At 44.6% G+C, this 26085-nt stretch overlaps 1 protein-coding gene across 2 annotated transcripts; it reads right to left on the bottom strand.

Annotated features, from left to right (window-relative positions):
• Nucleotides 1–1087: 1087 nt before the first annotated feature.
• On the bottom strand, nt 1088–25712 carry lasp1 (LIM and SH3 protein 1). 2 transcript variants are annotated; one of them, XM_076085718.1, is made up of 8 exons: nt 25414–25457; nt 17454–17548; nt 15137–15206; nt 12791–12875; nt 8582–8689; nt 5678–5765; nt 4805–4911; nt 1088–4696 (listed from the first exon to the last, which is right to left on the bottom strand). In XM_076085718.1, the coding sequence occupies exons 2-8, from the start codon at nt 17455–17457 to the stop codon at nt 4523–4525; spliced, it is 636 nt and encodes a 211-aa protein (XP_075941833.1). In that variant the 5' UTR covers nt 17458–17548; nt 25414–25457; the 3' UTR covers nt 1088–4522. The 2 variants fall into 2 exon arrangements, with proteins under 2 accessions (XP_075941833.1, XP_075941832.1); XM_076085717.1 differs by lacking the exon at nt 15137–15206 and having other exon boundaries at nt 25414–25712.
• Nucleotides 25713–26085: the final 373 nt, after the last annotated feature.

Below are 26085 nucleotides of genomic sequence, written 5' to 3'. Positions count from 1 at the left end.
GAGGCCAACGATGGCGAAAAACATCAACATCAAAACGTCCACCATGATGGAAACAGTGTCAGAGATGGACGCTGTGGACGCGAGGAGGACACGCAGCTAAAACGCAGCACTGCCTCCGGTGCAGGAGATCGGCCGAGATCGGAAGCGTTCGGAGGAAGCGAGAATCAGCTCGTGGATGTCTAAATGAAACCCCGCCCCCCTGCCTAAAATAAGGAAAAGAAGATACGGCGAATGAGAGGTTTTATTTTTTTACCTCGTGTTTTGGGCTTTCAGGCTTGATTTTCACGACAAGCTGCAAACCTAATAAACCCACAACAGTAATAAATACGTTTTGTTTGGGTGCCGAAAAGTGTAATTGTTAAGGGCGATACACAGACAGGAAGTATGACCCGACAGGCTAACGTCCGGGTAAAAATGCCCCACTAGCTGGATGGTGATTTCCTCCATTGTCAACAATGACAATGGAGCTGATGTCACGTTCTACTTATAACGCCATCACAGAGCAACCTAATTTACACACACTGCTATTTAAAAAAAAAAAAACTCAGTTTATTAAGCTCAAACTAATGTCCTGCAATAACTCTTTCCCTCATGTACTGTATTCATTGGTTTGTAGAAGCTCAAACTACATCCTTCAAAATGACCATTAAGTTTCATGTAAAACTGAATATCGTGCATTGTCATGAAGGTATGATTCATTGCAGGGCTGTTGCATTGTACCGCAAACGTTTTAGCTCGGTGTACCTAATAAACTGGCAACCGATTCTTGCATAATCTCAAATCAGCCTCACTGTATTCTCAAAGAATTATCCCCCCCTCCCCCAATATTGTTCTTCGAGTGATTCACATATTGAATGAATACGTGAACATGAGAGAGAAGAAATAGAATAATTCTATCAGAACCACTAACAGTAACATAATATCTACTGTGGTTCTGCATTATGATCTCATCTTGAGTCCTGGTCTTTTAGAGATTCCCTTTTATTGTAGTTTATATTGTGTTCACAAGGTTCATATTCCTTACAACTTCCTTTACATCTGTCCCGCGCTCTGCTGCTGCACATAAGACGTAGCACAAACAACAATCTGAGAAAAAAAAAAAATGACATTTTATTGAATCTTCAGAATCATAAGTACAATTTGAAGTGTTGTAACAGGGCAACAGGAGATGATATCAGGTCCTTAATTCGGAGTAGGTATTCAGAATGAGTTTTGAATACACGGGTATGTCAATGTGCATAATGGTATCTTTATTTATTTAAAAAAACAACAAAATGATACAAAAAACAAAAACAATTTAAGGTGGAATGCACAAAACCGGTCTGAATGCTAAACCTGATTGTGGATTACATGATTTCACTCTGCGAGGTCTACAGTATATAACCAGTATCATAGAAGCAGGGAATGATTCATCAGAAGCGCGGGAGCCTACAATGAAGGCTGAAGGAGAGAGGGATCTCAGCAGGCGGGTGGACAGGATACTAGACAGAAACTGAATGGAAACGGGGGGGGGGGGGGGTTATGATATGAAGTTACGGTTCAGTAGATGAGTGATGCCAGCGCAGAAGAGCGGCGCAAAGAGGTCAACTCCTGACTAATATCCAGGTCAGACAAATAACTGGCCCTGCCTCACAGCCTGGGAGATTGAGGGCATCAGATCTAGCCTCACACACTTACATCACCACACGCTCAGATTCGACTTTGCCTTAAGAAATCCATCCCGAGTCACACTTACACAACACTGCCCTTTTTTAACTTTTTTTTAAAAATTTCATCCAGAACACCAAACGGTCAAAATAAACGCCGTAGAGAAGAGAAGAAAGTTTGAATCGGATGTAATCCGCACGGTAACAGAGGGTACCTGTGTGAGTAGCCTCGTTATTAAATTAGAGCAAATATCATCACAAGCCAGGAACAACAATGATTTCACTTCTGGCCAAACCATCAACCCTTCAGTTTAACCGCTGGGAAAACGCAACCGTGAGCTCTAAAACAGCTTCCCCACCGAGCATCTGTTGAGCAAATAAACTCGTCCCGTTGTCAGAAGTTAATGCTAAATACAGGCATACACACAGCGGGTTGTTGTTTTTGTTTGGCAACCTGTTGTTTTCTGATTCAGTGATCAGCACTGTCACACTTTATCCAGGTTCAACACCAACTCGCACCAAACTGGATCTTTTTCCATGAGTCAACTTTTAAATCACGCTACTTCCCCTTGGCCACATTCACAAAAAAAAATGAACCACTTCCTTCTGAAGGCAAGCCACTTCCCAGAGCACCATGACCTGTAAAAACATCTCCCCTAACTCACCTTTATGATACATATACAATTGTACAATGTCACCTAGCTACATAGTGAGAGCCTCGTTTCTTTTAATAAAGCTGAACATTCCCAACTCCACACCTTAAAAAAAACGCACCGCCCCGATCCCTCATGTCTGACAGTCACAGTGCGTCACAGGAGAATGAAGCGGCAAGAAAAAAAAAAAAAGGGGGGGGTTTGGTCAGGGGTCAATGAGATTATTTACACCACTGAGAAATGGTCAAATGTCATGTTTGAAAACATATACAGGTCCTCCACACAGAAATACGGTATCTAGAATACAGCATTTCTGTGTGATAGCCAGCAACCTAAATGCTTGGTTTTGTGTTTAAGAACCAACCTTCACCTTAAGCGACCGCCACCAACCACATGCTGGTAAATTTAGGCGGAGTTGCTGGTCAAAACATCCAGAAATAGTTGACAACTTTTGGGATTCACCTGACAAAAAGGACAAAAAACAAACAAACATGCTTGCATTAGTGCTCTGCCCTGACAAACTGGTGACGGGCCAAATTAGAAAGACCATAAGATAATGAAGTAGAAGTGTGTATTTTAAATGCCATTCTGTAACATGAACCCTTTTCTTAGAAGCTCCAGAACATTTAACAGCTTTAGAGAGATCCACTGATCAGAAACGTTTCTCAGTCAAGCTGCAGGTCGTTTAATCCCACAACTGATCAAATACTGCGACTGCACAAGTCTGGACAAACACTTCTTCTGCCTTGGTTCATAAACTGAGTTGCTGGTTTATTTATTTAATACACTGACTTTTCTTTTTTATTAACAATAAGCATCTTACAGTAACAAGAAAGGCAAAAGGAAGAACAGCATGAGACATTTACCACAGCCACGGATTCAACAACTTCTCTCACATTAAATGGAAAATAAAGACGGGAATCTTCACTCACAAGAACAGTGGAATGAATTTAACAATCATAAAAGAAAAAAGGTTCACAATATAGAATTGTGCTTGGCCTTCTCTTCTATGAATGTGTTTTCTTGGTGATTTTTGTAGCAAAAGGGTGGAAGGACTTGACCTGTTCCCATCTCCTTTCTCCAAAAAAACAGATTAACCGTGATCACCAGAACTGTGTGATTCTCTCAGGACTGAAGGCGTTCAGGCCGCAAGAAACGGGAATAAAAAGGTGCACAAACTGTACATCCACACCAACTGAGGCGATGTATTCAGCGTGGCAGCAAGAGATGGACTGATAATGTCCCCTAACTTCTCCCTGATCCCCTCCTGGATCGCCCGAGAAAGGCCACGGCAGAAGGTGCTCTTCAGTTAGGCTACGATTCCAGTTTCATGACGACGCAGCGCTGAACACCAACTACGAACTACTCCAGCACGCGGCAGGCGAGATGTGTGCGTCGATCTATAAATATATTAAAAAAACCTCTCTGTTAAGACTGATAACTGGCTGATTGGTGCGACAGCAACGCGGTTAGAGGTTAAAGGAATGTACACAAGTCAATAATATTCAAGCTTAGTTCTAGATAGACTGAGATTCTACACTGTGTTTCCAGTCTGGCCAAGATCACGCTGCAAAATGAGAGAAAGGAAAACAAACAAAAAAAAACTAAATGCCACACCCACCCACGCTTCAAACTAATTTTCTCCACAGAACGATGTCTGCAGCTGTGGCGACTGACCCCCGTGTGTGTGTGTGTGTGTTCTTCCTGTATTTTTGCCTGATGATGAGCGAGGATTGTTAAGCGCTGTAGCTACGATGGAGCTGTGGACACGGCGTGACCCCTGACATACTGCGATGAACTGTGAGTTTATCTTTTAAGACTTTTTTATTCCCCCCCCCCCCCCCCCCCCCCCACTCGTGACAGCGCTTTGAAAGTGGAGCCAGGTTCGGGAAAAGATAAAGGAGGATGACGAACATCCAAACGGAGACGGACATCGGCACAGACAGACGGACGAAGAGGCAGGCAGGCAGGCAGGCAGAGAAGGACAGACAGACGGATCGGTAAAGGGTGTCTGTGGTGGAGCAGTGGGAGCAAAACAGGGATGCAGACGGGACGGGGGGGGGGGGGGGGGAGACTCAGGGTCAGATTAAGGAACAAGAGCAAAAAAAATCAAGAGAAAGCGGCGTTAAGATGAGATGGCACTGGGCTTTTTCCTTTCCTTCTTTCCCTCCCTTTCTCTACCTCCTCATCCTTCTCTCCCCCTCTTTTTTCTTTCCCTCTCGCTCAGATGGCCTCCACGTAGTTGGAAGGCAGCATGCCCTGCTGGCCGGTGCGCTCCACGCGGCCGTACATCCAGCCCTCGTCGATCTGCTGCACGTCTATGATCACGTCTCCGTCCACGAAGGACACCTCGTCCTCATCGGCGGCAGAGTAGTCGTACACTGCCCGGTACCGCTTCTGTGGACAACAACATGGAGTTCAGTTCAGCACTGGAGGACAACTGCAGCGGTTATGGTCCGCTAGGAAACAAAACTGTGATACTTCATGTATTGGTGGAGGACCTACCCCTGCACTGGGAGGCGGGCCGGCGGCGGGGGCCTGCACTGGTACAGGAGGGGGCTCAAAGTTGTAGTTCTGAGAGGCTGCAGGCGGCTGATGAGCTGCTGGTAAAACTGACAGAAAAGTGGAGGGAAGATGAATGAGCTGGACTTTCATTTTAAATGCTTCTCTTCCCTCAGAGACACTTACTGGGAGCTGTAATGGGACTCATTGTTTTTAGGGGAGTAGGATTAAGATTTCAATCCATATAAAATAAATGCATCTTGATGTCAGGTCCGTTAACGCCCGTCTGTACGTCTGCGTTGACTTTTCGACAGAGTGAGGAATTTAAAAACATGGCAAGACAAGACGTGCATCTAAAGGCTGTTGATCTCTTTGTTACACAAGAACAAAGGCGTTTTGTGGTAAAGTGTAAATCGGGCATGTGAAATACAAACAGCAGGATCATTCACATACTTAGCTGTAACTTTTCCACTGACCTCCTGATGCTTCCAAGTCATTTTACTGACATAATATTGTTCACATTCATGACTTGAAAGTTGCAAATTTGGAGCTCCGGCAAACAATCTATCGGCTTGAGTCATGTGCATGGATTTAACCATTTCAATGTTTCGACATTAGTAGAAATACTTTCATGATTTCTGCAACTATTTATAGCTGAAAGGATTGAACGCAGGAGGAGGAGGAGAGCGGTGAACAAGTTACAACCAAGATCCCCGAGTGGTGACACCCAGCCGGGTGAGCTCACACAGCCGGCGGGCAGGGACGGAGCCGAGCACAGACAAGGCAAGAGGCTTAAAGAAAAACTGTACCGAGTGATCAGTACAATTGTATGAACTTATAAGATACGTAAAAGTAAACGTGTGTCAGAAGGAATACCTTTGCCGGGGTGGCTCGGCGGGTGATGCGAGACCTCTCCTGCTCCTCCCATAGTCATCTTCTTGTCAAATTCCTCATGGTACTTTATCTGCAGGAGACAAACAGTGTAAGGTCACATTAACAGATAACAAGTGCATGCATCAAATCTACAGGTGCGATCATCTTTCCAGGAAGACGTCCCAGGGTGTAGTTCATTTTCTGTCCACCAGAGGTCCCCTGCTTGCTCTCCAGCCCCCCCTGTGTGTTTGTGGCGATAGGTGGGGCGCCCTGTGTGCGAGCAGAGCCTCTGGAAGCAAGCTTGACCCGGAGAGGAAGTGACATCTCGCCGACCGGAAGTAGTGCGAGCTCACAGTTGCATAACAACCATCACTGACGCGTCAGGAAGAGCAAATGAGGTGAGAAAATGTGAACCGACTCGAACAGGGGTATTCAATTAATATTCAGCGAGGTCCAGTTAGAGAGAATTTCCTCACGGAAAGGTCCGGAACATCACAGTAGTGTCTTAACCTGCGCTATGATTTAGTGCCATGTATAATGAAGTAGCCAACAGTTGTATTAACGTCTGTATGAAGTCAACAACTGACTGACAAATGAAGTAAATAAAGATATTATTCAATTGAATAATATCTAAACAATATTTATTGTCAGATTTCAAATTGAACTGGATGAATTATAAATAATACATAAACTAATAATAAATAAATGTTCTCTAATTCAGGTAAAATAAGGGCTGGATTTAATAAAATAAAATACATATCAGTAAGTTTTTGTAAAATGTGACTCTTAAAATAAAGTACTTAATTTTAGAAAAATTAATTGAACTGAACTGTCCTGCAGCTTTAAGTTCATTTAATTCAGGTGTGAAGTGATGTTTGTCAAAAAAGCCACGATATTATATTCTCATCTTCTAAAAAGAGAAATTTGTGTGAAGGGACTTAATCTGTAGTTATTAAACCACTTGTTTCAGCTCTAGTCCTCTCTGTTTACATCATTGTTGTGCAGTGAATTACTGTGTTAGGATTCTGATCATATTGGGCTCTTTGGTTTATTTTTGGTGCCTTCATTTCGGATTTGAGTGGGTACGTTTGCTCAAAAGATTTGTGCTTTGTCTCGTAGTGGTGCTTCACATCGACTCCTTTAATAATCGCCACAGCCTCTGAACATGAGACCTACTGGTTTTGAACTGGTTGTGGGAATAATAAACATACAAGAGTCCATTCTTGGGTAAAGACTCTGGTTAGGGTTAGTTGATGATAAACAACCTCTCCGGCTAGCGTGACAAAGGCCGCATTCAGCGCTACACCATGAAGCAGAGTCACTACGATGAAACTGAAACCGAGTGAGTGCTCTATGACTGCAGCATATAAGCCGTCCCCCTTATTACCAGGCGGATAACAGACTGACTCACAGTGTCTCAGTCGAGATTTACAAGCCCCTGATTCTGTCCTCGCTCAAAGAGCCCACTGTGCAGCCGGCGTTAGCAAGAAGTGTGTTCACAGACGGGATGGGATGACGGCGTGTTTGTGCAGAGGACAGTGAAGCGGGCGACTGAGAGAACACTGTGACTGTTCTCAAGTGCAATATGCTAAGTGAGAGTGTGTGTGTGAGGGAGATTATTTTGGTTTGTTTTGAAGGAGCAGGTCGAACAGATGGTGTGTGTGTGTGTATTTACAGGAAGTGCCTCGGCTGCTGCTGAACTAAACCACCGTACTTAATCTTTTGCTGCTTGACAAGAGGAAGGTGACGGGAAATGGAGAAGAGTCATGATAAAGCAAAAAGAGGCAACAGAAATACGAGTTCAAGGCTTGAAAGAGTCGACTGGTTTGTTCCTTAGAGTCCACGGAAGAGAACCAAAAGAGAGAAAGACGTAGCTTTCGTCTCGAGCGGTTCCCTACGATTGGCTCTGAGTGACGCACTAATTGAAAGCAGATGTTTTGTTTATCACTTTTGACTAAAAACACTTTTCTGGATGCGCCCGAATCACTCCCGCCAAAATGCCCTTCTTATCCCATGAACCCATGTAACATATCTCCATCTCCCCTTGTCTTGATCTTACACATACGAGATCTTTAACCACATGAAAGCAGTGATTACCCATCACCTCCACGCCAATTATGCAATTAGCAAGAACAGTGCAGCGCTGGTTGCGTGTCATGAAGTCTGCTTTGCATCCGAGTGTGTTTGACTTGGGAAAAAAAAAAAAAATGTCTTTACAGCTGGCTTGTGCAGTCTGAGGTAACAAGGTAAACACTGCGTGCCTTTCTTCAGCGCTGGTTTGTATTTACAGAGAAATGGCAAATCAATAACTGGAGCTGAGGGAGAGAGGGAGGGCAGAGGGGAGAAGAATCACCCATGCGGAGAGTGATTTGAGGAGAATTTCATTCCTATAAATGAGTAGCCACTGTGAGAAGAGGAAGCCTGACATTTACTGATGTCAGTGACCAGGTGGGAGGATGAAAAGACACTTAATACACAACAATATGCTCAATATTATACAACTTGAGACGTTGATCTGGTGAAGCTCTCTGTGGACCAAGATGAAGAAACCCTGGTGGTTTCCACGAGTGACTCTTGATAACAGAGCGAACATAAGAAGTGTTACGCAATCTCTGAAACTAGGCACCAGATATGCATGACCCGAGTAAAGTTAGCGTGAAGCTGTGATATCAGCGATTCAAGGAAAGAAAGGACTCGTTCTAGTGTCATTCAATAATGGCAAAGAGAGAACAGTGATATGAAGAAACTACGGTTCTAAGGGGGGAAACAACACTAGAAGAGTTCTAAATGATTAGTCTTTGTCAAAACACTGAAATAAAATGTAGGAGCTCCTCTGTTACTATTTGGAGGGCGACATAAAACAGGTGGAGGGGTCAGTTGATTGGTGACGGTGTTGCAGACACTCACATTGCTGATTTGTTCCTGCGACTTCTTAATTCTCTGCATCTCTGGCGTGTCTGCGACCGCGCTGAAACCTTTCCCTTTATTCTTCTCAAAGTCCTCCCGGTAGAGAACCTGCAGGACAAACAGTTTCATGTTAGGAACAACATGCGGACTTGAAAACGGGCGCGGCAAACAACGCGGGCCACATATTTAAAATGAAAATGCACAGTTTCAGTTCGTTTCTGTGAGAGTCGACAAGGAAAACCCAACAAATGCCGCGCAAATGATTATTTATAGATGCTCCGACCTAGATTCTTTCAACATATACAGAAAAGAAAAAACGCTTGATGATGCGTCTTGATATTTTCTTTGATATTTGTCCACTTTAATTTGTTATCATTATTTAAAAAAATCAAGTAAAGCTCTTCACCAATATTATCTATGGTGGATAACTTCCCTAACACACATTTTTAGCCCATATTTTAATAAAGTTATCCATGTGCTACTAAAATATACATCATTATATTGAGTAAATTTGTCTCTGTAAAGCAGAAGTTTGATGATAAAACAAAAAAAACTTAATAGTAACCTTATAATCCACATTTTCACAAGAAGGCTTGGAATTCGGCAGCTTAAATAATCAAAGTTTTCTTTAAACTATGACTGAAGTAAGCATTAGCAGTGTGTGTGTGTGCGTGTTATGAGTGCGAGCAAAGTTAGGTTGGCCCGGCGCATATTGCATCGTCTTCTGTGGTGACGTTCACTTCCCGTCTGTGGAGCAGAGGAGGCCGTACATACAGGACGTGGTAGTAACCATATATGGTCATAATGAGAGGTAGTATGTGACAAACAGTGTGTGTGTGTGTTTGTGTTTTTCCCAACCTCCCCACCCTAACCCTGACCCGAAGGGCAGAGGAGGAAGCGTCCAGCCCAAGCAGCGTCAGATGAGTATCAGAAGTTACAATGCGTGGAGCTCTCCTTCACTGCTGCTCTGTGGCTGATCACACACCAGCCACACTTACACAAGTGTGACATTTCAACAATGACAAATCACTTGATTCCACCTCCCGACACCAACCCAACCTCCTGCCTCCATGGTGACTGGACACATTTCCTGCCCGCAGTGCCACCACCACATTATGTCTGACACTGCTGAACAGAGTGCTGACCAGTCCTCTCACCTCCCAACGCCTTGTGATGACATGGCTATGATTCACAGATAATGTGCGTGTGTGGTTCATATGTGGCGTGACGTCCGGCGAGAACATCGGGTGAAAACTATGGCCGATCGTCATTCCACGGGAAATCATGCACGACTCTCAAGCCCGCGCACAAAGATAAGTCACGAAGAAGATTAATGTGGCCTCGACCCATCATTGTCCTTCGTTCTCGCTCGGCTCCCATCAGTCAACGTATGATCCTCCCCCTATGTTTCCATTTCTCAGTCCATCTCCTTTGTCTTTTTTTTGAGGTCTATGCAACAGCTTTCCTCTCCTCCAATCATGCCTCAGCTTTCTTTCCCCACCCACACCGCCTGCTCTCTGTGCTGCTTTTTCATTCATTCATATTTTACTGCCTCAACAGCAGCAGACAGAGTCGTCCAATAGAGCCGGAGCCCTTCCTCATTATAATCGTTCTCTCTGCTGCCATTTGCATTCCTCTAGCTTTCCTTCCCCTGGGGATTTACTTTTATCTCTTCCTCCTTCACCCTCTCCTCCCTCTTGGTGCCTTCCTGTCTTTCCCCTCGCTCATGTGCGCCTCATTGCTCTCCCTCTCCTCGTCCCCAATTTTGTTCTCTCAGATTCTTTATCTCTCGCTCTCCCTCCGTCTCATTTCCCCCCCCCCCCCAAAGTCTTGTAACGAGGTGTGACAAACCTCTACCCTGCTACCATAGCAATAGGGTTCCCGTAGCAACTCAAGCGGCGGTGTTGGATGGCCACGGTCCTCCACAAACACCTTCAACTTCACTAAGAGTTCAGACCAGTGACACTGTAGCAGACGAGCATCACAGTGCAAGAGGCATCGGAGAATATCTACATGCGTGCGTGCGTGTGTGTGTGTGTGAGAGAGTAGTGGCATTTTTAACTATCTAGTGGAATTTAATGAGTGAAGTGGGAAACATTTGATTCAATTTTGAAATACCACTTTATATATATATTCATATTCTGTAGTTTAACAGGAAGTTCTTTAACAACGACCTTTTCTTTAAGGGAGTCTGGCTGATTTGCATCTCAATCAGCTACTTTATGACTGTTGACTTTAAGCTGCGTCTTCCTCTTGATCATAAATCATGTTAGCGCACTTCTGTTAAAAGCTTTGGGGGGTTTTTTTCTGTGTGAAATCATAGCTTCCTGTGTCCACTGTGGTCACATGACTTGCTGTAGAGGAGAAAGAAAGCTCCTCTTTATTCACGACGACACAAATCCTTCACCATCACACACAAACATTTGTGGATTAATAATCTCATTCTTAGTGGCTGTGATAAACCGTTAGCTCGATGTCTCTCGTGTGTTTGTATGTGTGTGAGGGGGGGGGGGGGGGGGGGATGTTGAGATGTACAATCCGTGTAGACAAACACCATCTGTCCCTCAATCCCTTAGTTATCCCCCCCCTCCCCACATGACCACTGACCCCACCCCAAAAACCCTTCTCACAACCCGGTCTCATCTGGAGTGTTTGACACCGACACCCGGATAAGACGAGGGATGTGCTTCCTTTGATGAACACTCTCCTCTACTACACAACAAGAAAACAAGCCTCTCCTTCACCTTTTCCCTCCAGATGAATACATAAGTCCCTCCAGAATCTTGCAGAGTCTTTTGTGATTAATGAGGCTCAGAACTACTCAATGTGAAGGGACTTGTGCTAAAACGTTTGTATATAACATCATGTTATAGTCAGTTTATCTGTGACTTGTTGTGCCGACTTCAACTACAGACAGCGAACATACAACGACATCGTTTAAAGTCTGTTGGTGCGTACAGATCTCTCTGACTCTCTATCCGGGCCGTCCTCATTAAGGCAACAACACATGACCCAGTTCACATGGATATTTTAGTCTGATGAGGTTAAATATCTTAGAATATATTTTGGTCTTTGAATTTTTTTTTTTTGCCGCTGGAGAAAGAGCCGTAGTAGTGTTTTCTGTGGTGACAGAGCTAAGATTGGAGGATATTTGAAGAAAAATAGGTGCAGAGATAATTTGAGAGGCTCTATGATCAGTGCATCCGTACTGGGCCCCAGCAGACACGGTATGTTATAAACAGCACACTATTTATTAGTCTGTATTCCAGTTTGCAACCATCATCAAAAGCATACAAATGACAGTCAGACACATTAACAGCAGTGTGAAACAAGAAGGCTGTAAGAGTAGTGGTTAAACCAGGACTATGGTATGTCTGTATGTCTATTAGGACATACAAACGTACTATTTCTTCAGACTAACTTGGTTCTTTTAGGCTAAATTTCAGACTTCAAGCTCAGGCAGAATTACAATACTCGACTGGAAGGCCAGACTTCTGCCAGTTTTGTTTAAACTAAAAAAGGTAATTTATAACTAGAGTAATGGGCACTTATGCTGCAATGCTTTCTCACGTAACAAGCACTATTTGTTTTCAACTGGCGATAAAGGGAAATGGAAAGTGTTGCAAAACAGATTGAAGCAAGATCCTATTTGATATTTCCAAACTGCATAACTTCTTAATAGAATTTAACAGGTGCTGGTATTCTAGTGTATTTCTGTCGGATGTGACAATAAAAAGACTGAATCAGTATTTAGTGGAAACTGCATGTTCTTGCACAGTGGATTGGGATCCAAAGCCGGAGTAACTGAACCCAACATTCTTGTGGTAAGATTGCTGATCTCCGAGGCTGTGCACCATTAAAAACGTAGCAGTCCAGCAAAGTGTTTTTCTTGAACATAGCTTTCCCCTTTCTTTGTCTCTAGAACATCCTCTGTATCAGACTATTGGGCGATCATGGACCTCACAGCCCTCTCTTCCAAGTCTCTTCCTTGACTATTGGGAATTAATTTCATGCTTGACATCTCAGGTCAGTTTTCAAGCTATGAGCACACAGTTATCTCTAACGTACAAACTTGAATAAGACTGATTATTTTATCTGAAAGTTAGCTTTATTGAAGTACTTACACCCAGATCAATTTAAGGCCGGAGTTTGGCTAGGCCATGAATCCTTTTAACAGCTACTAACAGTGAGAGAGAGAGAGAGCGTTACCTGGCTCTGCATCTTGCTCTGCTCCTTGAGGCGGCGGTTCTCTGGAGTGTCAGCCACACAGGTGAAGTGTGACTTGGGATAGTGTCTGAAAAACAAAAACACACAAAACAAGGAAGACCGTCAGCACAGTAAACACGCACACAGGCCGATGCCAGCGTTTTCTCAGGCTCCCACTGTGACGCTCAAGACTCTAATGAGAGAAGAAGAGCATAACTCAAGCAGTGTGCAGTCTGCAGCCCCACAGTGGGGGCATTCGTTATTCAAGGTGGTCCTGAGGTTGAGTTAGAAGCCCCTGTAGACAAAAAGCATGTCAGGATCACACACAAAGCTCTGTCAGTGGGAGCCAAGGTAGTCTGAGAGAGAGGAAGTGCATGCAGGGGCTATATGTGTGTATATGTGTGTGTTGCAGAGTTTTGGAGGTGAGCCATAGCAGGTGTGTGTGTGTGGAAAAAGCTTTCCATGCTTACAAAACACAGACACACGGGCACAGCCCTATGGGGGGATAACAGGAAGAGAAGCAGCCTGCAACAGACACAGCAACCGGGTCAAAGAGACGGTGGGCGAGTGTGAATGATGTCACGGGCAGCCCCCCCCCTTTCAGCAGAGCGTGAAGGCGAGTCTGTTTTCTGAATGCATCCTCGGAATGTTTTCGACAGTCACAGACCCATAACCACCCAGCCTCCTGCTCGGGGGGGGGGGGGGGAGGGGGGAGAAATGCTCTGCCTGAAACAAATACAACAGACATAAATATACACAAGTAAGCAGAAACATGCAGGCATGCATGCTGCACGCCAAGCACCCTTCCTAAAGCCATTCATCATTGCATGCTCACGCATCGATTGCTAAACCGCTGTGAACGGTTTGTGCGTGCCGGGCATAAGTCACTGTTTTTATATACACTGGAGGCTTCTGTGCACAAATAATGGACCCGGCCGGTTCAGTGCGATCCTTGAGGCGGCAGAAACACATGGCGTAAATCCAGGGAGAGAGGAAGAGGCCCTCATAGCCAACAGCTCGTATGGACTGCAGTTCCCAGCATGCCTCAGGCTGACCTCAAAACTCTTGCACCACTCTCCCGTGCCTCTGGGTAACCCATTTAGGCAATATGTTTACCGTTTCCTTGACAACGTGGTAAACAAACTGAATTAGCCTTTTGTCCTGATGTGATTATGGGATGTAAAAAACGTTTACAAAAGGATTGTGGTTGGCGTATTTTACATAAAGTTTTGTTAAAAAAAAAAATAATAATATAGGGGCCACTTTAAAGAAACCCCCGAAATAATTTCAAAGAGTAGGAAGGGGAACATGACTGTCGTTGGAGAAGTTGGCATTTCAAGCTCTGACACACAACAAACCCGAGCACTTCATCCATTCAAACACATGCAGGTTCGTGCACGCTCACGCTCACACACCTGCGAGCGCTCATTTTCCTGACAAGGAAGCCATCGGTAACATTCAGATCTGGTGGTTTTCTACGTGAGCAGCCGAGGCCAGGCGAGCTGCGGACAATCTGATCAAACAACGCAAGATGAACGCAGAAGATATCTAATTGCAGCAATAAAAAAACGCCGACTCTCTACTCTGTCTTTTTAATTTGTTCGTTCCAAAGTGCAAACCATTACATGTTAAATGAAGAGGCTGAAACAAGACTATATGGCTAAAAATCTATTAATTTCGTTGCATCGGATGTATGAAGGGATTTAAATGGATTCAGATTGAAACTATAAACTTAATTAACTGACTGCCATACATCTTACCAGCAGTGCATCTCTTTCTCTTTTTTTGGGGGGGGCTGTCCCTTTTATAATGTACATTTTTTTTTCTTTGGCGCTGGGTGTGTCTGGTTTGTGGTGGAACACACTTCCTTTCACAGAGAGCATCCACTCTGTCTGACAAACCCCTCCTTGCCTGAAGACGATGTGTTGAAGCCACACACTTGTCGTAACAGCGCTCCTGTCATCTCCAATGTGTCTTTATAAACTGCCCTTGCACTTAGGGGGCAGTAAATTGCTACACAAATACACAACAGGGTTGAAGATAAAAGCTTACCGACTCAATGGGATCTAGTTACGTGTGTGTGTGTGTGTGTGTGTGTGTGTGTGTGCAACCACGCTCACATTTTCGGGCCTGTTTAAGGCTATAAGTGAGTCACAAGAACACTCATCTATCTGTCAGGTTGTATAACAAGGCAACAAGTCGCAGACGGCAGTGGGTGACACATGCACAAACTCAGTTAGCTCTGTGACGCTAAAGAGGGAGTGATCAAAATGGAGGGCAGGAGGTACTGCTGGGGGGGGGGAGGAAGCCACGCATGTGTAATCACACAAACACACACAAACTGCCTACTGTGCAGGAGGAGAGGCCTGTTTGCATAGTGGAACCAGGAGCTGTTGAGGCCGGCTTGACCCTGTGAGACCTGGAAAGGTTGTAATGCATCATTCAGCAGGAACATTTCATCCACGTGTGACAATGTGGACAGACGGCTCATCAAAACACACACAACAGTAGAAGAGCTGTAGGTAGAGACAGAGAGCAACAGGGAGAAGTGTCCCTGGGTATTTATCAACAACATGTCAACAAATGATTTAAGGTATTGTGTTTAATGGAAGGGAACTGGCAGGCATCGGGAATGACAATACAAAATCAAGACATTTGTGACAAGTTTTAATAACGCCACATTTATGTTCTAATGCATTTCAGATTATCAGTCATGAAGGCCGCATCCCAACAATGGCTCCCACAGTCCCCCTGGGGAAATGAGGAGTCTTTATGTCCTCTTATCTGCCCTCCTAAATGTCCCACAACCCCCCCCCCCCCCCCCCTGTGACTCCAGCATCTAATCAGGGATGAGAGTCCCAAGGAAGCAGCGGGTGGGAAGACAGTGAAAACAAACAACGCCTATATCAATTACCGAGGACAAATATAGAGGAGTAACGGTGAAGTAGTTGTCCCGCAGAATAATGACAGAGAACGCAGACGGAATTCCTTTTCCTGAAGCGGGACGGCTCTTCCACTGATGATGTTTACTCGAACAAGGCTTGTTCTAAACAAACGGAAAGAGGCATAATAAACAGGCTCCGAAGGGCCTCTGGAGGGAACATCGGAGGCAGGAAAGGGAAACGAAGAAGCCACTTCAGTCTGTGGACGCAAATGTGACAGCAGAACGACACCTGCTTAACACCTTAAAACCAAGAGGGGGCGGGGTCAGTGGGATTTTAGGACAGAAATGTTTTCTACAAATATTTAAAATGACTATATGTTATTATATAGCAACATATGACGACATGTTACGTGTCCTAAGCTTATAATTGGGTGTTTGCATTTGTTATGGCTCATCGAGTTGACGTCGTTAGGAGACAATTTGACACGTCAGAGTAGAAACAGCACAGGTGTGAATAATTAAAGTAATAAGGGCTCAATTCCATTTAGCTGCTTCAGTTTCAGGGTTTCGTTCATGCTGCCTCACGCTCACGGCTTACTGGGAAACTTGAGTAAAACAGAGCCCTCGTTAATGTTATAAACAACGTGTATGTGTGTGTGTGTGTTGCTGCTATGAAAACTCTGTATGACAAAAGGCCGATTGCCTATTTTTAAAGCTTACACGAGAGGACGAATGCACACATTAACCTGGGAGCTGGGTGTACTCCAGAAACAGATTAACACATTTGGTTAACCTAGAAAATATTTGCATGTATGCCAAGTTTTCTTTCAGATCAGACGTAGCGAGGAATCTTTTTAACTTCTGGTTCATTTTGTCAGGTTAAAACGCGATCACTTACAGAGTTGTGCGATTCCATTTCGTGCATGTATTGGGCCAAAACAGTGAGTGATTGGAGGAAAATTAGGGGAAACCACTGGAGTTAAAATCAGTCACACCCTGTCGGTGCTTGTCGCTAGTTAGCTGCAAACACCTGTACTCTCTCTGATGAGGGACATTTTGTGGCTAATAGACGCAGACAGCAGAAACACTTTAGCAGACAAATTGGGACGAATACAGCAAGACAAAAAAATGCCTTTGCAAGAAAATGAATCTAGATTCAAATATATAGACAAGAAATGTTCCCTGAAAATGTCTCTTGAATGGCAACGCTAGCATGACCTCTTGAGTGATTTTACTGGCAATAAAACGACAGTTTGCGAAAAATGCAAGTAAAGTAACATGTCAGAACATGAAGCAACGCCTTCCCTGCACTCACCCTCCAACTCTCTCTCACACAGACACACACACACACAGGGGGAGAAAATCATTATAAGTAATGGCAGAGGGGGATTCCATGGATTCCTGATGAGCCTCTAGTGTGTGAGTATGTTCTGGGGCGTGAGTGGACATGCTTGTTTTCAGTGTCCGCCTCTGTCACTGTAAAGGAACTTTAGGAATTTCCTTTGTTGATACCCCCACCCCTTCCCCACCGAGGAGGGAAGCACTTTCCCACACCACACACAGGCTTTTTCTGAGAGGGGGGGGGGGGCTGGAATAGTCACTGATAAACAGCAGAGGGAGAGAGGGGCCTTAGTTGGGTTGCAACATGATTTCACACACGGCCCTATTTCCGTCTGGACAGATTAAACACTGCTGTCAGTGTCTTTGTGATGCAGGCTGAACCAATCGAGAATAAACATGCTCACTGACAGACACAGAATGATGACTTGAGGGACAACTTACGCATTGCAGTATGGTTTCTTCCCAAAGCCTTTGTAATTCTTCATGTTTAGGGTCATTTTGCAGGTCTCGCAGCTGAAGCATCCTTTATGCCAGTACTGTCAGAAACAGAGAGACAAAGAAGACACGAAATGTTAAGGGGACAGATTTGAGACTTTTGTTTCACAAATTTTGTGCGAAACCAAAAAAGGACCACACACACAAACACACAAACACACACAAAAACAGCCACACAGCAACTAGCTCAGGAAAGCTAATTGAATGAGAGCGAGGCCAGAACTACTTTCTATTCCCTCGAGGTTTCACAGGGATACCGACAGAAAGAATAGTGACTGTTTGAGACTGTGTGGAAAAAAAAAGTGAAGCGATGTGGAAACCCGGCAGTTTGTGTGCTGCTGGCACTGAACGGTTACAAAGAAGACCAACGTCCCCTTTTGCAAGCAAATTGTGTGCTTACTATTTATGAGAAGAGGGGGCTAGTTGCGCCGCTGTGAGCAGTAAGGAAGGAGATGTAAAGTTTGTGAGTGCCATCCATTTTCACACCTTTATTGCTCTGAGCTCAGTGTGCAAAATGCACCTTTCTGTACCGCCACCATCCCTCTATCTCCCTCACTACTCCCACCCACCCGCCTGCTTTTCCTTTTCCTCTCCTGGCCTGAGGGTTCAAAGAGGGATCGAGGGAGGATTGGAGGCAGAAAAGAAGTGGAAGGAGGGAGGAAACATGAATGGGAGGAGCTGGCGAGAGCAAAGAGGAAGGGAGGGGTGGGTGAGAGAGAGAGGAAAAACGCCAGAGAGTGAAGCAATGATCTGGCTGCTCCTGCTATATTGTCAAGGGAAGGGAGAAAAGGAGTGCGAACACACGGAGAGAGAAAGAATGGGAGGGGAAAGAAAGAGGGAGTCCTTATTAACATGGCTTCATGGTGCCATGTCATCACCCTCATTCTTTCTCCCACTCTTTAGCACTTCTACACCAATTGCCCACACACAAAACATCCATCTTCTGAACAAAATTATTCAAAACAGAGGATAAAACTGCACGTCCAACATCACTTTGTCAATGTTTCACTCACAAACACGACGCAAGTTTGAGTCCACACAGTCTCCTCGGGATAAGACACTACAGGCAGGAACATCTATCATTTCCCTGCGTGCAGAGATACAGTTACAGATAATACAGCGTGTGTTACAGCTGGAAATTAATTAACAGGGTGTTGACGTTGCCCGAGTTGCAAAAAGCTGCAGATGGACAGATGATACAATCATGGCGGCGCTATGTATGGGAAACATGACCAAACACGCATCACCGTGGCCATCTCACTTGCTTCCATTATCGAACAAGAATATCGCTTCAGGCGGGTTTTAAGAAACAGTCTTGTCTGGATGTAACGGACCACTCGGGGTGGTATGAGATGACAACAGGCAAGTGTGTGTGTGTGTGTGTGTTTGACATGGGTGTTTGTAGCTGGGAGCCAGCATATATTGTACTAAGGCATACTAAAGAGGAGGCCGAGCCCGGTGCTCTGTTCGGTGGAGCTGTGATCCACAGCCAAAACACAGCCGTCCGACGCAAACTCCTTATCCCACGACAACCCAATCGCGGCCTGAGGGAGTTGCAGACGGACACATCGTGTTGCTCTTCCCACCGCTCTCTCCGTCTCCATTGTTCTGGCTACTGCTGCAAAGCCAAATCCCTTTGCAAACAGCATCATGCAGGCAGATTCCATTTCCTCTAGCTTCAGCTGATTTGCAGCTGTGGTGGCTGCCATCTTTGCACGCTATACTGGCTTTGGTTCATCTACTTGTAGCAGAGCAGCCCGGCGTGATATTGTCCACGGACTACTGTTGTCCCGTTCTCATTTCCCCAAAATCTGTAATAATGATGAACCAGGGACCAATAGAGAAGTGTGAATGCAATTGCTGTGCGGAGAAAGGTGAGCGTGGACTTTGACACTCCTGTTGTGTCCCTGAATAAATATTGACCACGGGTTCTATTCCAGAGAACAAGCCTGCTGAACTTAACCCTTCAGCACACTATTGACGAGGGTCTAGATGCAGTCTCGCAGACTACCAACACGACACGCATGCTTCACAACTCACCCCACCCCACTTGACCTACATAAAACTATTACAATTCCTAAGCCCAGCCCAGCACGCATTCTCTCTGTAACAACCCCTAGTGACCTCTCAGGTGAACGGGGATCGGGTTCACACTGAACTGCAACGACCGGGTAGCTCTTAACACAGGCGCTGAAATGAACTCGGGCCACATGTGGTGGTGGTGGTCGGGGCAGCATGTGTCCACATGTGCAGCGTAGTGGGAATATCAAAATGTAAATACACTGACACGTTACAAATAGGACCACCTGGTGAACTCTAACTTTTGTACAGTATGCATTGAACCACTGCAGGCATATTCTCTCGCTGTATGGCTGAACACACTTATATACTCAGCAGTGGTTGCAGTTTCTCACAGATATATAATCACTGGAGAGGCATTTGAGACCCATCCCGTCTGAATCTAGACACAATCTAAATATACAGTATCTGTTAGGCATATATAAGGTCTGAGACTTAGATTAGGTCTAGGATTACGACAAATAGATGCCAAAGGGAAAGAAGGGACAAACAGCGACGTATAGGGGCGACAAACATCCCAAATGTGTGACGTTCAAGAGGCCATTCCGCACTTAGCCTTGTCCAGCTCCAGGAAAAACCTGGCTCCTGGGTGCCAAGGCAGGATCTGTCAGTCAGCTTGAAAAATGAGGACACTGCAGAGACGGAGCCCTAGAAATAAAACACCAATAAAAAAGCAGCACGGTCTTCCTGCATCAGCGCAGCTCAAGGGCACAAGTGTACGTGGGCGTCTTTATGCGTATGCGAGCGATAACCGCGTGCGTACATAGTGTGTAGTGCAGTCTGTATGTAGGTTATGATGTCTCAGTGCACGATGCATGTGTGTCAATAGGGAAGACTCCATCCAAGAGCAAAAAAATGCTCAGTCAGCCTTGCAGCTTCCCTTCTCGGTGAGATTCAAATGCAAAATGAGCGGGACTGAAACCCTGCAGCTATCTGGGAGGCCAACAGATAACATATATGCAAACACACATCACACACAGAGGGAGGGGTAGTGACCAGCAGCATGCTCTCACATACTAACTATAGACTCATTGGAAATGTAAGTGACTTCTATTTACCGCTTACTGTATCAGCATTAGTGTCAAACCTACATTGGGCAGATTTCTCACCTTGTTTAGTCCACTAAACATAGCGACACATAGACATAACCTTCGTCATCATTGATTTGAACAGAAACACCGGCTGCACTCTTTCCTAAAGCCCAGAGAAGAGTTCGCATTTTTGTGTTTCCAGTTCCCTCTTGTCTTGAAGTTGATGGTTTTTTTTTAACAGGTTTTTGGTTTCGGAAATCACGTCTGCGGTTGACATAAGCTTAACAGATTTGTTTTGTTCTACGGGAGTAAATATACACTAATAAATGTCATCACACCGATCACTACTACACCTTAAGCTTAGCGGTGTGATGTGAAGTCATGCGTATAGTTCCTTTGTAGCCTAATATTAGCTCTTACAGTCATACAGTGATATAAAAACCTAAAAAAATAAACGGAAAATAATGGACACGCCCTTTAAGTACCTACCAAGTGACTCATAGAGCAGGCAAATTTACCAGGACTTGGTTGCTGTTATTTTCTATACTCATTAAATGAACAATATAGTGTGTTATTTTAGATGAGGAGAAACTAAACGACAATCTATAGGCTGCGTTAAGTGGATTTTCACGATCCAGTCTTCTGGTAGTCACCAAATTAAGCATCAGAGAAATTAAGCGCCTTAGAAACACTAAAGGACATCCTGAGGGACCCTGATGAAATCTTTCTGAAGTTTGGTCAAATCAGCAGCAAATCACTTAAGTCCAAACCACTTTGTGGCTGATGAGGCCTCTGAAGATGCTGCGATGGCTCTTTGACTGTTTATTTTCAACCAAAATATTAAAACACACACACACACACACACACACACACGAAAGACTATTCTTGTGTAAGCGGTACATGCCCACGGACACAGTGCCCACATCTGGCTGGTGCTAATAAAGCAAACTAACTCATTAAAGCATGCTGGTTAATTAATCATTGCCCTACCTGACGCCATTAATTCTTACCCAAGCCCAGGGGCTCAGCTGCTGGCCAGCAGGCAGACGGAGTGATGTGAACAGACATGATATGCAAGAGTAAAGTACACGCTTAACACCATTTTTGTGACCACTCTGGACTAACATACACATCCTGCCACACTTTAATAATAACAAAAACGATGAGGTAAGCACGGTAAAGGTGACGTTATATTAAACCAGAGCACAGACGGACCATGTAATTGTGCTGATGTGAATAAAGCTGCAACACATCGAGAGAGAAACAGAACATGTGCGCTAGTTCCTCTTCCTGATAAAAACGCACAAAGGAGAAGTAGCTTGCTGCTAACTGTGGAGTCAAAACCTCGGCTGATTTTGACTGTAATGTGTGTTAGTGAATGCGAGTCATTTAAAAAGAAAAAAAAGAAAAAAGGAGGTGTCTCGTGGTGGCCGGACAGATTCCTCACCTCTAGTGGCATTCTGGATGACATGAATCAGCTCTCAGAATAATCTGTCTAAATATAGACAAGGCGGTAGACAGATTCCTCTAAAAACACCATCAGAGAACAAAAACCTCCCCGTTTAAAAACAGGACATGTAATATAATCTGTGATTAACATAATATAAGATGTAACATTAATCATAACATATGTGAGTAATATAAACAGTGAATAAGTTATTCTACGGAGCACACTGTTCTAAGAGAATAACAGCTTTAATGATTTCTCATAAGAACAATTTTTATGCATTTGATTTTACATGACTAAGCACGACGTCAGCGCCTTCATGCCGTAAAGACTGGACAAGCATACTGTACTCTTCTGACCTTTAACCCCAATTTCAAGCAATTTCCTGTGATTGAGAGGCACCAGTACAATCGAGTCTCACATCTCGAACAGAAACCCCGCACTGAAGCCAAATAACACAGCAGACAATTTGTTAGCGAAATAATAATAAAAATTTAAAACAATGCACCCAAGTCGTAGCTGTGAAAGCTGGAGCACAAAACTTTAGCTGTTCTTTGCTGTAATTGATTGTTCTGTGAGGAGCATAACAGCAGAGTGGTTTTCTTCTGGTCCGTCTGCATTTTAAAAGCCTTCAACCACATGCCGACGTAAAGAAAATAACCTCTTTGGGTTCTGTCCTTGCATCCTTGACTTTCTTCTCCACTCGCGGACTGTTTTGATGTCAGTGAGGCTGTGTCTTATCTAGGATACTCGGTGCCATGTGGGAGATCTTTTGTTGCATCTGTAACAAGCAAACAGGTCTTGCCTCTGAATAAATCTCACCAATATTGAGATGTTTTGACACTGCGAACATATTAAACATATATCGAAGAGCCAGCAGCAATGTTTGCGCTTCATACATACTTATTAAAAGGACGAGCTGTCGGAACGTGTCACGTTTCTCGCATTATTTATAGACCGCGAAATACTATGTTCACTGAAATAGTGGCCGGTTTACTACGCAGTGGCCGGTTTACTAAGCTGGAACCGGTTACACCGCTTCATAATCGACGGCATAATAGCACAGTTAAATATTAATAAATCTGGTGGAGAGATATAGGAGGACTCTTCATCTGCAGGTAGGAACAGGCTCTCTGTGATTCAGACATGCAATAAGCAGCTCGTAGAGATATTAAATACACAGACACTCCAGCAGAGAACCACTCTACACCAACCTCGCTATTTATCTCGACAATACACACTTCCTGAGTGCTGGAAATAGCTACAAATCTAACAGAGATACACACAAATCACTTCTCTTCTTCCGACATCGCCCATTAACCTAAATGTGACCAGTTTTACTGGTAAGCTTTATATATAAAAGGCACTGGTAAACACAGTTTATGTCATTCACCTACTACCACTTCCTCGTTGGGAGTTTCACTGGCTGAAGTTCAACAGCTACAAAAAGCTAACCTGAAAGATATGAAGCCTGAGACTTGAGCCAAATAAGCAGCTCTTACAATCAACAAGTATTTTTAGGCCTGAAAGTAAGACAAATAACGGCTAAACCGCCACGAACGAGAACAAGAGCCTCAACCGACATGCACTTCCTGTCTTTACATGTGCTGGGCCCAGCCCCGACTATACTGGAATGCAGCTGACAGACAAACAGGCCTCTGTGGCTAAGCCTCTCTCTCTCTCTCTCACACACACACACACACACACACACCACAGAGGGATATTATAGATGAAGCCTGTCAGGTAAACGGCATTCATCTAGAGAACCCTCCATTCCCCCTGCTTTCACCTGAGCTAGCCTAGCAGACAAACCCCAGCCAGTGTGGGCTCGGCTGCTTTAAACAAACGAGAAGAGCGGTGTTTGTGTGTTCCACGGAGAAGGGAGAAGGGGTTGGTTGTGTTTTGGCGTGTCTGAAGGTGTGAGCGCTGATGCGGAATGGCAGCAAAGACAGACGGCAAGCTACTCTCTCATGTGCTCGGTTCGGAGCAGGGAGACGGCACAGCAGGCATCCTACAGAGCACATTTTATGGGAGTGTCCGTGTGCTGGAATGCACTCTTGCTTCAGGCAAAGATAACCAAAGCACACCGAGGGCCGTACTTGTGGCGATACCAGCCTGCCAACATGCTAACGTGACTCATATTTGTTTAAGGGGCCGTGCGTGAAGAGTGTGGGGTTCTGAGAGAAATCAATTCCAGTCCAAAGCACTCTGGGAAAACATTAGTCATGGTGCATTCAAGAACACATCCATGCAGAGAGCAATAATACATCCAATCAAGAGCTGATGTTACTTTAGATAATGTGCTCTTTCATCCACCTTTATTGTCGGTCCACCCCAAACAGATAAAGAAGTCCCAGCAGGCATTGATTTTCAATAGCTGACGTCCATTAGACAAATGATCTACTTGCTCAAAGACCTGCTTTGGTAAAAAAACAAAAAATATCTATTGATATGCCAAACGTTGCAGACCCCAACCACATAGTAAATGGAGTGCGTTACATGCATCTTGTTGAAAAGTTACAGTGAGAGCATTCAATACATGCAATAATCAAACCATGATCACCTTTACCTCCTCATAGCGGTGACAGGAGGGAGACGTGCTGTGCTTGTGTTAGCTCAAATGTTAGCTCACGTGTGAATTAGTGACTCACTAAAAGGGTCAAATTGATGAGATTAGCACCTTGGCTGAGATTACGCTTCTGCTTTTGACTGAAAACTAATCCAGGAGGCTCCACCAATGATCCCTGACTTGGATTAACCGGTGTATTGGACACGGATATGTCTTTATCAGTCCACGCTGCCCGCGAAAAGCTTGGTTATTATGAGACTAGTGTTCAGTGAGAAACCCCGTATCGTTTAATATGTGTTAAGGTAACCGCTTTGAATACAGACTTCGAGTTTCTAGACCAGGTTAGAGGCGTTAGCTGACGTTATTCATCAGTTTTCTTCAGCCAGGCCCGAACCAGAGGCTGTCGGAAGCACCGTGAAGGCGCTGTTTTTTTTTTTTTAGGGTGAATCCATTTCGTAGCCTTGAGTCATTGTCCGGTGAAAAAAAAATAAAATACACATTCTGCTTTCTTAAAGTAGACCGTCATCCACACGATAAGGTGTATTTTCCTTTCCGTTCCGCGCCCCTGTGCCACCGCCTTCCAGACGTTAAGCTAGCCGTTAGCTTGCTAGCGACATACCTGTTCCTGTCGGGGTGTTGAATTCATTCACAAAAAAAACATGTGAACGGTGTCATTTTGAGCAGAAATACGTGCGGTCAGTGTACAAAAGGGAGGGCGGCGTATAGCGCTTGTTTTATAAAAGAAGAATACAAAGTAAGACGGCGTTCTCGTGGTCTTACCTTGTCCAGACAATTCACTTTTTCCGTGGGGTAAACGACTTGTTCACATCTGCCACACAACGGATTCATGTTGGAGGAATGCTCTTCTAGCTAGTTAGCACGGAAACCGCCGATGATACCGATTTTGTAGCTTTGTGCTGTCGAGTCCTCACTTCAGAAACTAGCTATATAGTGTACGAATGTGACCAGTAGCAGACCAACACTAATCTAGTTGTGTGTAGCAAATCCAGGAGGTTGTTGTTGTCGTTGTAGCCGCACAGCTGGCTGTCAGTCCACTAACCAGACACGGAAAGCGCGCTCCCGCTTCGCACCCCCCCCTCTCTCTCTCTCTCTCTTCCTCCCTCGAGTGCGCGTGTCCGATCAAAAAGGGAAGAGTCAGTGTGGGAGGTTAATTGTTTCACTTGGAAGAAAGATTTGATAACTATTTCAGAGGAACTAGGCCGTCTATACATTGTACATATTTAACTGAGGCTCAAGTATTGTGTATTGCAACACAATCCCACTTGTGTGTCGGTGTAAATATTTCCAGGTCGACCCTTGTGCATGTCCCACATGTCTGCCCTCGTCCCATCTGTGCTCGCATAGCAAACGCGTGCGATCATCTTCATTGTTGCAGGTTTTTGGGGCTTTACCAATCCAGTGATCTCAATTCAAAATGTGTACACATCTGCC

The sequence above is a fragment of the Anarhichas minor genome, unplaced genomic scaffold (genome assembly GCF_050575085.1).
Source record: "Anarhichas minor isolate MPS153535 unplaced genomic scaffold, ASM5057508v1 ptg000007l, whole genome shotgun sequence".
NCBI classification, from domain to species: Eukaryota; Metazoa; Chordata; class Actinopteri; order Perciformes; family Anarhichadidae; genus Anarhichas; species Anarhichas minor.
This window is presented reverse-complemented; position numbering and strand designations above follow the sequence as displayed.